This window comes from Monodon monoceros, unplaced genomic scaffold (assembly GCF_005190385.1).
Source record: "Monodon monoceros isolate NGI ecotype Baffin Bay Population unplaced genomic scaffold, NGI_Narwhal_1 Super_Scaffold_3, whole genome shotgun sequence".
In the NCBI taxonomy this organism is placed as follows: domain Eukaryota; kingdom Metazoa; phylum Chordata; class Mammalia; order Artiodactyla; family Monodontidae; genus Monodon; species Monodon monoceros.
Genome location: NW_021703780.1, coordinates 97,780,786 through 97,795,147, shown reverse-complemented (window position 1 = coordinate 97,795,147; position 14,362 = coordinate 97,780,786). Strand labels below are relative to the sequence as shown.

The following is a 14,362-nucleotide window of genomic DNA, read 5'->3' as shown; positions in this document are numbered from 1 at the left end:
TTTTTTTTTTTTTTTTTTTTTTTTTGCGATACGCGGGCCTCTCACTGTTGTGGCCTCTCCCGTTGTGGAGCACAGGCTCTGGATGCGCCGGCTCAGTGGCCACGGCTCACGGGCCCAGCCGCTCCACGGCATGTGGGATCTTCCCGGACTGGGGCACGAACCCATGTCCCCTGCATCAGCAGGCGGATTCTCAACCACTGCACCACCAGGGAAGCCCTTCCTCTTTTTCTTGATGAGTCTGGCTAATGGTTTTTCAATTTTGTTTACCTTCTCAAAGAACCAGCTTTTAGTTTTATTGATCTTTGCTGTTATTTTCTTTGTTTCTATTTAATTTATTTCTGCTCTGATCTTTATGATTTCTTTCCTTCTACTAACTTTGGGTTTTGTTTCTTCTTCTTTCTCTAGCTCCTTTAGGTGTAAGGTTAGATTGTTTATTTGAGATTCTTCTTGTTTCTTGAGGTAGGCTTGTATTGCTATAAACTTCCCTCTTAGAACTGCTTTTGCTGCATCCCATAGGTTTTGGATCGTCAGAAATGACTTTTAAAATGTAACGTAAGGTGGAATTAGCACACACATGGAGAGAGTTCACTGGTAGAGCTAAGAAAGACAATTTAAGACTAGATGGATCCTTAAAAAAATTTATCATTCAGTGCAAGAAGATGTTTTTTGTGTGGATAAATGCATTTGGGAAATCAGTGGAAGCTCTGGTAGGAATTCTGGGCTTTAGAATTAACACGAATTGCTTTCAAACTTAGTAGTGTTCCACACTAAGGAATACATTTTATAATGTGTGTGTACCTGAATTAAAGTTTTCTCAAAATAGTACTTACCTGTACTATGTGGATATATTGTGCTCTGCCTTATTTTTTAAGAAAGCTGGTCATGACTCACCAAAATGATTTTCTGAACACTTATGGGTCATTCTCTACAGCTTGAAAAAGTGCTGAGTTACAGTCTAGGAAAGAAAGAGACTTGAGTTTTTGAAGTCTTCCTTGAAGAAGCTGGCTATTAAGAAGGTACTTATTCTGTCCTTGTTCGAAACATATTGGGTGCTATTTTAGTTATATGGTAGTTCCTCCTTATCTGTGAGGGATACTTTCCAAGACCCCCAGTGGATGTCTGAAACTGCAGATAGTACTGAACTCCGTGCTATTTTATCCTATACATATATACCTATGATAAAGTTTAATTTATAAATGAGGCACAGTAAGAGAATATCCTAATTTCCAGCATCACTACTCTTGCACTTTTGGGCCATTGTTAAGTAAAATAAGGGCTGCTTAAACACATGTACTGCCATACTGAGAGCCCATCTGATAACCCAGAAGGCTGCTAAATGACTAAAGGGCAGGTAGAGTATACTGTGTGGATGTGCTGGACAAAGGGGTGATTTACATCCCAGGCAGGAGGGAGCGGGTTGGTGTGAGTTTTCATGACACGACTTAGAAATCAAAAAGCTTAGAAAAGCATGCAATTTAAAACTTAGGAATTGTTCTTTCTGGAATTTTCCATGTAGTATTTTCAGACCATGGTTGACCACTGGTAACTGAAACTGCAGAAAGCAAAACTTTCTAAGGTGGAGCACTACTGCACCAACCAAAAGGGCCCAAAGAAGGCAACTGAAATGGATCTCAAGATTCAGGGGTTTGGTCTTTGACTCTTCCTTGAGTCCCCTTGCTGCATAATTCAGGGCTATGTGTCTTTCTATTTTGGTTATTTTGTTTGCTCCCAAACTCAGTACTATTTAGAATTTATAAACCACTTTTTAACTTAGATGTAGAAAAGGTATCATTCTCTAACTTTCTAAAAAGGAATATTCATGTAGAGAATAAATGAGGTTGAATGATTATGAGAGGTGAACTATGATAATAAAAACAGACATTTTGGTGTAGAAAGATGTAGCTTTGAAACAGTTCAAACTGTAAAAAATCATGAATTACATGGCTAAAGTGAATGTATCTTCAAACTCCTGTGTGACAGAATGAAGCATGAAGTCAATAAAAGGGAAACTTTGGTGAACCTATGGAACCTGCCAGCTTCAGAAATTGTGCTAGAAAAAATAAATTTAGAGAAATTTTGATCTACTCATGACTGACAAATGTTGAGTGTGTGACTACAGAAAGCTAAGATATCTAGCAATTAATGAGTTGTCCCGTTTTTTGTCATAAGATATCCATCCCCTGGTGTCTTTCAGAGACTGAATCTGGGGTTAAGCCCATTGTGGCAAATGTTTAACGAAAGAGTAGTGGAGGAAGCAAAGTAGCCTAGGATCTAGGCTTTTTGATTTCTGAGGTGCTCTGTAATGGGGGTGGTTGGAGGAGAGGAGGGCTGAATGCAGCAGGAAGCAGCTTGAAAACCAGTTGAGCCTAGCCTATTCTAGAGTGTTTTAGAATATCCTATTCTAGAATAGGCTAGAAGAATTCATGTTAAGTAAATTGTAGACTTCCTAAATTTATAGAATTTCGCTATCATAATAAGTGAAATTATGAATATGCTGTGTCCTTTCTGGTAAAAGGTAAATGTGTAGTCTGTTGAATACAAATTCTCAGGCTGTCTCACCATATATAACTATAAACATGTAAGTGTTTAAGGTCAACGAACTTTTGTCATAATAAAGCTACTGTTTTGTATATGTGAAGTTATTTTAAAAAGATTACTTTTTAATCATTGGACAGAAATGAGCTTTTAAAATTAGATTCCATATAACTTTTTGTTACCGAAGTTATCTTTTTTTAAAAATTGCTCTGAACATGAACAATTTCCTCTATTTATTTATTTTTGGCTGTGTTGGGTCTTCGTTCCTGCGTGTGGGCTTTCTCTAGTTGAGGCGAGCGGGGGCTACTCTTCGTTGTGGTACATGTGCTTCTCATTGTGGTGGCTTCTCTTGTTGTGGAGCACAGGCTCTAGGTGCGCGGGCTTCAGTAGTTGCGGCTCATGGGCTCTAGAGCACAGGCCCAGTAGTTGTGGCACACGGGCCCAGTTGGTCCGTGGCATGTGGGATCTTCCTGGAGCAGGGATCAAACCCGTGACCCCTGCATTGGTAGGCGGATTCTTAACCACTGTGCTACCAGGGAAGTCCTGCTGTATGGTTTTTAGAAGATGCTGCTTTCTTGTTTTTAGATGTGTACCCTTTCTTGTTAATTGATAACAGAGTACCTTGCCTTAGAGCTTCCTATGATAAACAGGTCAGTCCTGGGGCAACTGGTAGGGGCCTTGGCCTTTCTGGGCTTGTCTGCTTATGTAGGCATACCTTACAAATAGGATCCATCATTTTCTACGAGTGAAATGAAAAAGGTTGGGAGGCACTGCCTTCGTGTGCTTCTCAGCCTGTAAGTGGTCTTGATATAGACATGGAAAATTAAAAATTATGAATGATAATCAAAAACTTGAGAATTAAGCTGGATTTGCATTTATTTTATCAGTTTTTATGAACAGTTATTGTAGTATGTTCTCTACTACGCACCAGCACTGTTATTTTCCAAGTGCCTACAAAACTTAGAATTTGTCATAAAATAACTATGATCTTGGACTTAGTCTACAGTTAAGTCTTGTAAGTGGGTTCTTTAACCAATAGATTGTAATACAGTCTTCCCTCACAATTAAATACAGAATGCAATTTATTGCAGTTTGTCTTTTGCTGAATAATAGGTATTTTTTAAAGGCGTACTACCAACTGGAGATTTAATTCACATTTACTAGTTCTTGACAGGTCTTTTCTATTAAAAAAATTATATTTTTTGCAGCATTATTCTGGCTCATAGCTGAATTCATTTAATAAATATTTGAGTGCTTGTGTTCCACGTACTGTATAAAGGGCTAGGAATACAGTAGTGAACAAGATTGGCAGGAGGTACTGGCAAGCTTGGCATGGAGCAGAAAGGGGGTGGGAGGTCCTGACCAAAATCTGTAGACAGTTAACATTAGTGGTAAGTGGCATGAAGAAAATAAAGGTTATTTGATGGCGGTAGGGGACTGCGGTCTTCTGACTAGGGTGGAGAGAGAAGGTGTCTCTAAAGGGATCTTTTAAGTGAAGACCTTAATGATGTGAAAAAGCCAACTTGCTTGTTTTTGGAGGTTTTCGCCTTCTAGATGAAGGGAACAGGAAGTTCAGAAGTGCTGAGGTGTGAAGCTTGGCATGTTCAGAAAGAAGTTTAGCTTTTAGAGTTAGGAGTGTGTTGGGGCTTGGGTAGAGGTGCCAGAAATGGGAGGCAGTGCGTCATGGCCCTGCCACTTGAAGGCTGTAGGATTTTGTCCTGCCCCTCCCCCTTGCATAAATAAAATAGGCTTATAGATGTTTGTAGTAAATAGTAAAATAAAAAAGCAAAAAGATATATAAAAAGTTAAAATTCCTTAATCATCTTGCTGAAATATTGGTACTTTATTATTCTATATTTTCTCACTTCTTTATTTATTTTTATTTTTTGAATTAAAAAAATAGGTTTGTGTTACTTTTTTAAAAAATGTATTTATTTTACTTACTTTTTAATTTTTGGCTGCGTTGGGTCTTCATTGCTGCGCGCAGGCTTTTCTCTAGTTGCAGCGAGCGGGGGCTACTCTTCGTTGCGGTGCACGGGCTTCTCATTGCGGTGGCTTTGCTTGTTGTGGAGCACAGGCTCTAGGCGTGTAGGCTTCAGTAGTTGTGGCACACGAGCTCAGTAGTTGTGGCACGCGGGCTTAGTTGCTCCGCGGCATGTGGGATCTTCCCGGACCAGGGCTCAAACCCATGTCCCGTGCATTGGCAGGCGGATTCCTAGCCACTGCACCACCAGGGAAGCCCCTCTCACTTCTTTATGATTCTAGATTTCCCTCTCTCTTTCTAGATTAGTATGAAAGAGGTTCAAACTACATTTGTCTTTTTTTGTTTTGTCTTGGGTAGCTTTTTCCACCTTTGCACCTACAGATCTACTTTACTTATCACGTGGGAATTAGCATGATTTGTATAATTCCCTATTGTTAAGTATTTGGTGTTCTCCCCAATTTTTTAAGGATATGAACAATGCTCTAATGAAGATGCTTATACATATATCTTTATACACTTGCCTTATACTTCTGTAGGATACATTCCTAGAGTGATATTGAATTACCAGATCAGTCTTTAAGAACATTTCAAAACTTTAATAGTTTCTTACCATATTCTCCTCCAAAAAAGTTGAGCCAAGACTGTGAGAGTAATGCCAGGTAGTGATCTTAAGTCTCTAAACTTTTCTAGTTTTCTCAGCTGTCAGCTAAGAATAGTTAATATGTGTTGTCCCCTTTTGCTTCAGGCATGTGATGTGAGAAAGAGCATAGTACATAGTGGGTATTCAGACAGAAACTTCTGGTTAAGAACAAGACGTTTGGATTAACTCTAGGCCATTTTAGCTCTGACTAAATGATTTCAAGTGTCACTGTTATATATGAGAAGGTTAAGGGCTTTGGAGTCAGATAGAGCTGCTCAATTCTGAATCCCTCCTCTGCCCGCTAAAGCTCAACTATAAAAATGGGGATGTAATTCCTACCTAGAGTATCCTCTAAGGATCAGGTTGGGTAATATGAGTGGGATGTATGCAGTATATACTGTTTCATAATAGTAGGCACCTAGTAAAAGGTAACTATTGCTCATAATGCTAATAATAAGATAAAACAAGTTTCTGAAGGAGTAAGGCTTGAGAAGGATGGGATTCCCTGTCAACCTCACTGTTTTCTACAGGAGGAAATAAATATCTCTCACTTATGCATGGTTGCTGATTCCCAGTCAGCGTCAGGGCATCGCACGTCCTTACTGCATAGTATCTGACTTATTGTCATTGTGTGACTGTCTATGGACTTTCATTGCAGTTTTCTTGTTGACCAATTAAAACATTTGATTATTTTTTGTTAGGTAACTGTCTCTCCTTGCTTCGGTTTATAAGGTTTGTTTCTGCACTAAAACTGAACTCCGAATGTTATGTTGGAAAGTTCGTGTACTTTAAATATAAACAGATACAGAATCTGGTTATTTTACCTATCACCTGGGTGTTCTTGGACAAGTAGCATGGTTTTTCTGTGCCTTATTTGTTTAAAAAATAAAGGGTGGTTGGAGGAAGGGATTTAAAATCTTTTGGGGTCCTTACACAGATTAAATGAGATTATATATTAAGTGTCTAACACACATCCTAGAATACTAGTTTCTTTTCCTTCTTCAAAGGCAGAAAGTTATGGCTTACACTTTTTTTTTTTATTTCTCATAGTACTAATTGTTAAGTATAGTTAAGTATAGTTGCTCATACTTAATATACAGTAACAAAAGGAGAGAAGTGGAATTGAAAAAGTATTGGGTTGACCAAAAAGTGCTTTCGGTTTTTAAGTAAAAGTAAAAGACATATTTTTCATTTTCACCAAGATCTTTATTGAACAGCATATTCCCCCTTTTGTTCAGCTACCGTCTGCCAATTTTTCAGGCAACTTCATAATTGCATCTTCCCAAAACTCTTTATATTTCTGAGCAAAGAACTGTTCCAGGTGCCTTTTACAGTCTTTCAGGGAATTGAAATTTTTTCCATTAAGAGAATTTTTTAAAGACCTAAATAAATGGAAATCTGAAGGTGCAATGTCTGGTGAATACAGCGGATGAATCAGAACTTCCCAGCCAAGTTGTAACAGTTTTTGCCTGGTCATCAAAGGAACATGCAGTCTTGCGTTATCCTGATGGAAGATTATGCGTTTTCTGTTGACTAATGACGCTTTTTGTCGAGTGCTGGTTTCAGTTGGTCTAATTGGGAGCAGTACTTGTTGGAATTAATCGTTTGGTTTTCCAGAAGGAGCTCATAATAGAGAACTCCCTTCCAATCCCACCACATACACAACATCACCTTCTTTGGATGAAGACCAGCCTTTGGTGTGGTTGGTGGTGGTTCATTTCGCTTGCCCTACAATCTCTTTCATTCTGCGTTATTGTACAGTATCCACTTTTCATTGCCTGTCGCAATTTGTTTTAAAAACGGAACGTTTGGGCTTCCCTGGTGGCGCAGTGGTTGGGAGTCCACCTGCTGATGGAGGGGACACGGGTTCGTGCCCCGGTCCGGGAGGATCCCACGTGCCGTGGAGCGGCTGGGCCCGTGAGCCATGGCCGATGAGCCTGCACGTCCGGAGCCTGTGCTCTGCAGCGGGAGAGGCCACGGCGGCCCGCGTACCGCAAAAAACAAAAACAACAACAACAAAAAAAATGGAACATTTTCATTACGTTTAAGTAGAGAATTGCATGCGGAAATATGGTCAAGAAGGTTTTGTTCGCTCAACTTGTGTGGAACCCAAACATCAAATCGATGAACATAACCAAGCTGGTGCAAATGATTTTCAGTGCTTGATTTGGATATTTTGAGTATGTCGGCCATTTCCCACGTGGTATAACATTGATCTCAGTTACTGTCTCGATTTGATCACTGTCAACTTCAACTGGTCTGCCCGACTGTGGAGCATCGTCCAGTGAGAAATCTCCAGCACGAAACTTCACAAATCACTTTTGACACGTCTGATCAGTCACAGCACCTTCTCCATATACTGCACAAATCTTTTTTTGGCATTTCAGTTGCATTTTTACCTTTTTTGAAATAATAAAGCATAATATGCCAAAAATGTTGCTCTTTTCCTTCCATCTTCAGTATTAAAATAGCTACACAAAAATTCACCGATTTTGATGTCTTGTTTTATTTTTTTTATTTTTATTTATTTATTTTTTGCGATACGCGGGCCTCTCACTGTTGTGGCCTCTCCCGTTGCTGAGCACAGGCTTTGGACGCGCAGGTTCAGCGGCCATGGCTCACGGGCCCAGCCGCTCCACGGCATGTGGGAACTTCCCGGACCGGGGCACGAACCTGTGTCCCCTGCATCGGCAGGCAGACCTCTCAGCCACTGCGCCACCAGGGAAGCCCCTGATGTCTTGTTTTAAATGCACGCTGATATGACAGCTGTCACATAAAATCTAACAAAATTGTTTCAAATGAAGTTAAAGACAACTAAGTGCTACTAGAGCCATCTTATGGAAAAAACCGAACGAACCTTTTGGCCTACCCAATATTAGAATAAGAAGTCAAGAGACCTGGGCTTATAGTTCCAGGTTGGCTTTTAACGGGTGGTATAACCCTTGATGAGTCTTTAGATCTCTAATCCCCATTTTGTTAATTTTTGAGTTGTCTATGAAATATTCTATGGAAATACACTAAAATAGAAGTTTTCTGAGTAATTTATTTAAGCAGAAGATGTCACCTACAAGAAAGCCCACATACTACTGTTTTCACAATTACTCTGTATATTGTATTGTTAATTACTTTTGTTCAGGAATTCTAATTATTTGTCTATTTATTTTTACCAGGTTTAAGTATTGTGTAAGCTGCATCAATGGAGCACATACAGGGGGCCTGGAAGACGATCAGCAATGGTTTTGGATTCAGAGACGCTGTGTTTGATGGCCCTAGCTGCATCTCCCCTACAATAGTTCAGCAGTTTGGCTATCAGCGTCGGGCATCAGATGATGGCAAACTTACGGACCCTTCTAAGACAAGCAACACTATCCGTGTTTTTTTGCCAAACAAGCAAAGAACAGTGGTACGTGAACATTCCTCTCAGAAAATGTAGTTGTCCATCACCCTATAGAAAACGTTATGGATCATGTTGCCCATCTTATAGGCAGGCAAAATCTTCACTGTCACGTTGAGTCTTTATTTTAAAATTTTATTTTAGTGTTTTGTAGTTGTACCTGTTTTTTTGTTTTTAATTGAGGTATAGTTGATTTATGATATTGTGTTAGTTTCAGGTATAAAGTGATTCCGATATATATATATATAAAATTTCAGATTTTTTCCATTATAGGTTATTACAAGATACTGAACAGTTCTTTGTGTTATACAGTAAATCCTTGTTGCTTATCTATTTTATGTATAGTAGTTTGTGTCTTTTAATCCCATACTCCTAATTTATCCCACCTTTCCCCTTTGGTAACAGTAAGTTTGTTTTCTATATCTGTGAGTCTATTTTGATTTTGTGTATAGGTTCATCTGTATTCTAGATTCCACATTTAAGTGATAATCATATAATATTTGTTTTTTTCTGTCTGACTTCACTTGGCATGGTACTCTTTTTTTTTTTTTTTTAAGTATTTATTTATTTGGCTGTGCTGGGTCTTAGTTGCGGCACACGGGATCTTTAGTTGCGACATGCGGGGTCTAGTTCCCTGACTGGGAATTGAACCTGGGCCCCTTGCATTGGGAGCTCAGTGTCTTAACCATGGGACCACCAGGGAAATCCCAGTATGGTATTCTTCAGTGGCAATATTTCATTTCTTTTTTATGGCTGAGTAATATTCCATTGGTGGGCATTGGGGTTGTTTCCATGTCTTGCCTATTGTAAATAGTGCTGCTGTCAACTGGGGTGCATGTATCTTTTCGAATTAGAGTTTTCATCTTTTCTGGATAGATGCCCAGGAGTGGGATTGCTGGATCATATGGTAACTCTAGTATTAGTTTTGTTTTTGTTTTTAATAAATTTATTTATTTATTTATTTTTGGCCATGTTGGGTCTTTGTTGCTGCATGCAGGCTTTGTTTTTCTAGTTGTGGCGAGCGAGGACTACTCTTCGTTTGCAGTGTGTGGTCTTGTCATTGCAGTGGCTTCTATTGTTGTGGAGCGTGGGCTGTAGGGCACGCGAGCTTCAGTAGTTGTGGTGTGCGGGCTCAGTAGTTCTGGCTCAAGGGCTCTAGAGCTTAGTAGTTGTGGTGTATGGGCTTAGTTGCTCCTCAGCATGTGGGATCTTCCTGGACCAGGGCTCAAACCCATGTCCCCTGCATTGGCACGTGGATTCTTTAACCACTGCACCACCAGGGAAGTCCCTAGTTTTAGTTTTTTAAGGAACCTCCATACTCTTTTCCGTAGTGTGTGCAGTAATTTACATTCCCACCAGCAGTGTAATAGGATTCCACTTAGGGTCTTTGTTAATTGGCTTTCCAGTTGCAGATTTTATTGCTTTATGTTCTTTTCACACCCCTTGCTTTATCCCAGCTCTTGGCCTTCATTCTGTTGTTTGTCTTGCCTGAAATGTCTTGTTTACTGACATTTCCTCTAAACAGATAGTACACTCTTATTTATTTATTTATTATTATTTTTTTTTGCGGTACGCAGGCCTCTCACTGTTGTGGCCTCTCCCGTTGTGGAGCACAGGCTCCCGACGTGCAGGCTCAGCGGCCACGGCTTACGGGCCCAGCCGCTCCGCGGCATGTGGGATCTTCCCGGACTGGGGCACGAACCCGTGTCTCCTGCATCAGCAGGTGGACTCTCAACCACTGCGTCACCAGGGAAGCCCTGTACCCTTTTTTTAGATTCCACATATAAGCAATATCATATGATATTTATCTTTCTCTGTCTGACTTCACTCAGCGTGATAATCTCTAGGTCCATCAATGTTGCGGCAAATGGCATTATTTCGTTCTTTGTTATGGCTGAGTAATATTCCATTGTATATATGTACCACATCTTCTTTATCCATTCCTCTGCTGTTGGACATTTAGGTTGCTTTTATGTCCTGACTATTGTAAATAGTTCTGCAATGAACATTGGGGTGCATGTATCTTTTTGAATTATGGTTTTCTCCAGATATATGCCCAGGAGTGGGATTGCTGGATCATAGGGTAGCTCTATTTCTAGTTTTTAAAGTAATCTCCATACTGTTCTCCATAGTGGCTGTACTAATTTATATTCCCCCCAACAGTGTAGGAGGATTCCCTTTTCTCCATGCCCTCTCCAGCATTTATTGTTTGTAGATTTTTTGATGATGGCCATTCTCACTGGTGTGAGGTGAAAATAGTACATTCTTATGGGGATGTATTTCAAAGGGTTCTTTGAAAAATTCCCTTAGACATTTCTGGTGATTAAAAAATTGTTTTGTTCTGATATTAAAGCAAACTGTTCATTTAAAAATTTTTTGGTATTACAGGTATATTGAAGGAAATAAAGTTACCTAGAAAAAATTATTTTGGTAAATTTCCTAGGACTTGTGGCAAAGCTGGAGGTAGCTTAAAAATCACGGCTGTTTTCCAAGGGCACTAAACTAGCCAGTTATTCCTGCATAGTTTCTGACACAAAATCTCAACTTTTCTAAGAAATTACTGCTCAAAAAATTTCTTACTATCCTGGGAGGGGGAAAAAAAAAACACCTGGTTGAAACTGAAAAGTGAAGTTGTGCTAATTTTGCTTGCCCTGGGACATTTGTGAAAACCTTCCCTCAAAACGTCCACACCTCCTCCTTTCCCACCCTCTGTTTTTTGTGTAAAAGCAGTGCATTTTGTTTATTCTGTGTACCTAGGCGAGGCAAGGTTCCAAGGTTGGCAAGTACAGTCCAGAGTTTTCTCAGTTTGTTTCTAACAGTTCAACCTCTCCACTTTACTAAAACTTCCTTTACACTTCTTTTGTGACCCTAAAGAGCCTTCCAGTTATAGTGTTGTACATTTAGGTACATTCTGAACTGAAGGCAAAACTCAAAGGCATTTTAAAGTGTGAGTAAATTTATTTTTGTTCCCTTTCCTACAAATGAAAGTTTAATGGCTGGCAAAATAAATAGTAATAATAATCCCCTTATCTTTCAACAGTAGTCTTTCATTTGCAAAGTGATTTTTACCCATTATTTCTCAATAATTTTCTTTCTTACCTTAAGTGGAGAGCCCAGGTGGGAAGTCTGAATGTGATGGGAAGCTGAAGATCATCTGGTGCTGCTTCTGGGCATTACTGCCACTATCTTCTCCAGCCCCATCTACCAGTTTGCCTGGAAGAGTGGGAAACTTAGTTTGGCGTAATAATTAAGTGTATGGGCCTTTAAGACAACAAGGCCCAAATTTAAATCCCTGTATTGCCTTTTATAAGCTGTATCATCTAAACAAATTACATAATATTTTTAGCCTCTGTTTCCTGACCTTTATGAAATGAGGCTCATGCTGACTACATGTTCATAAGTAAAATGGCAGTTATGATTATTTCTGAGTGTTTTCTATATCTGTGTATCCTTTTTTTTTAAATTTTTATTTTTGGCTGTGTTGGTTCTTCATTGCTGTGCATAGGTTTTCTCTAGTTGTGGCGAGTGGGGGCTTCTCGTTGCAGAGCACGGGCTCTAGGCACGTGGGCTTCAGTAGTTGCAGTACATGGGCTCAGTAGTTGCGGCACATGGGTTATAGAGCGTGCGGGCTTCAGTAGTTATGGCGTGTGGGCTCAGGAGTTGTGGCTCGCGGGCTCTAGAGCGCAGGCTCAGTAGTTGTGGCACACGGGCTTAGTTGCTCCACGGCATGTGGGATCTTCCTGGACCAGGGCTCGAACCCGTGTCCCCTGCATGGGCAGGTGGATTCTTAAACACTGCGACACCAGGGAAGTCCGGCATTTGTGTATACTTGACCGCCTTCATTTGAGCACAGCTGGTGGTTGGGGATGACTGATTTGGAAGCTTGACTTCTCCGACAGCTTTTGAGAAGGTTCTGTCAGAGAAAGTTAGTTTCTTCTGTTTCTTTGACCAGAGATGGACTGTGTGTCTCTGCAAGAACCACCTTCTTTCACTAGGCACCCAGCTTCAGGGGAGCATTGAAGGAGGAAGGAGTCATTTGCTGGCCAGCATGGCCAGTCAGCTGTTTCTAATCATCCCCAGGTTGCTTCATTGCTGGAGCCCAGAATGACTATCATAATCACTTAGTGGGCTCCAGAGATTAGTCAGATTTAGCTGATTACAACCTGTGTCCATGGGGAGTTGTAGAGAGAAGAGTGATAGAGAGGATCTACGTCTGATTTCAATAATTTTAGAATAATTAGTAGTTGCTTGTTTTTTGAATTTTTCTTGTCATTTGTTTGTAAACATGTATCTCTTTGACTAACTGCTGCTGTTAATTATTATTGGATGAGTGATTGGATCATAGCTGAGGCCCATTAATTACCACTGGAATCACCCGAGAAGCAGTTTAAAATACAGATTCCTGAGCTTCATTCAAGATGACTGAATCAGATGGATGTGTTAGAGGGGGCAGGCCAGGAAAATATTTTCACAGGCTCCTCAGATGATTGTAATATCAGCCACATTTGGGAACCCCACTGGATTAGAAGATATTTAAAGAACTGTTTAGCTCTTGGAGCTGTGACTTTTAATGAAGATTAAATAGCACAGATATCACTTTACGGTTTTCAAAGTACTACTGCACAGTATTTGATACAGGTCATGATTCTATTAATGTGTGTGTTGATTTACTTTTCATCGTCCTTATTTTTGGTGTATTCATAGTTCAGATCATTCTCTCTCCCTTTACTTTGTTGTTTTGTGTCTGGAAGCTGGAAGTTAGTGGGATATTTCTAAGGGTATCACTGCTTCAAGAAACCTTTAAAATAAACTTGTGAAACACTGTAAATGAATATTTTAAAATATTTTAAACCTTTAAAATAAGTACACACATCACTCACCTCCGTCTGGGAAGGGGCTGGGTTGGCCACTGTCAGCTGTCACACTTTCACCCAGTGGAAGGACTCTACTTTGGGCAGTTTGCAAGCACTGCTAATCTACATTCTGCTCTCTCTGCAGCCCATACTGTCTAGTTGCCTTACTTTTGATTAACTTTATTGGCTTTAAAAACAAAATGTATAGGGCTTTTATTGAAATGCTTAAGAGCTTCAGTGAAATTTTTATATAGTTGCCATTATTAGCACCCTGGCACTCACACTTTATGTTAGGCTTTTTTTTTTTTAAGATTTATTTATTTAGTTAGTTTATTTTTGGCTGCATCGGGTCTTAGTTGTGGCATGTGGGATCTTCACTGAGGCATGCAGGATCTTTTTATGTTTTTTATTTTTTAATTAATTATTTGTGGCTGCGTTGGGTCTTTGTTGCCGCATGCGGGCTTTCTCTAGCTGTGGCGAGCGGGGGCTACCCTTCGTCGCAGTGTGTGGGCTTCTCGTTACGGTGGCTTCTCTTGTTGTGGAGCATGGGCTCTAGGCACGCCGGCTCAGTAGTTGTGCCTCGTGGGCTTAGTTGCTCTGCGGCATGTGGGATCTTCCTGGACCAGGGATCGATCCTTTGTCCCCTGCATTGGCACGTGGATTCTTAACCACTGCACCACCAGGGAAGTCCTAAGGCATGCAGGATCTTTCGTTGCAGTGTGTGGGCTCTTCGTTGCGGCACGCAGGCTTCTCTCTCTAGTTGTGGGGTGCAGTGTTTTCTCTTCTCTAGTTGTGGCGCACAGGCTCCAGGGCGCGTGGCTTCCAGAGCCCGTGGGCTCTGTAGTTTGCAGGACGCAGGCTCTCTAGTTGAAGTGCATGAGCTCAGTAGTTGCGGCGTGCGGGCTTAGTTGCCGCGCGGCATGTGGGATCCTAGTTACCTGACCGGGGATCAAACC

The 14,362-nt window shown here is 40.5% G+C and overlaps 1 protein-coding gene across 3 annotated transcripts in view; it reads left to right on the top strand.

Annotated features, from left to right (window-relative positions):
- Nucleotides 1–14,362, top strand: part of RAF1 (Raf-1 proto-oncogene, serine/threonine kinase) — a 72,841-nt gene that overhangs the window by 34,789 nt on the left and 23,690 nt on the right. For 2 of the 3 annotated variants that reach the window (XM_029241979.1, XM_029241980.1), the window contains exon 2: nucleotides 8,330–8,562. In XM_029241979.1, the coding sequence (XP_029097812.1) occupies nucleotides 8,356–8,562 (207 nt within the window). In that variant the 5' untranslated portion in view covers nucleotides 8,330–8,355. Of the gene's footprint in view, nucleotides 1–8,329; nucleotides 8,563–14,362 lie in introns of those variants that run through there. The other variant, XM_029241981.1, reaches the window with a different exon arrangement.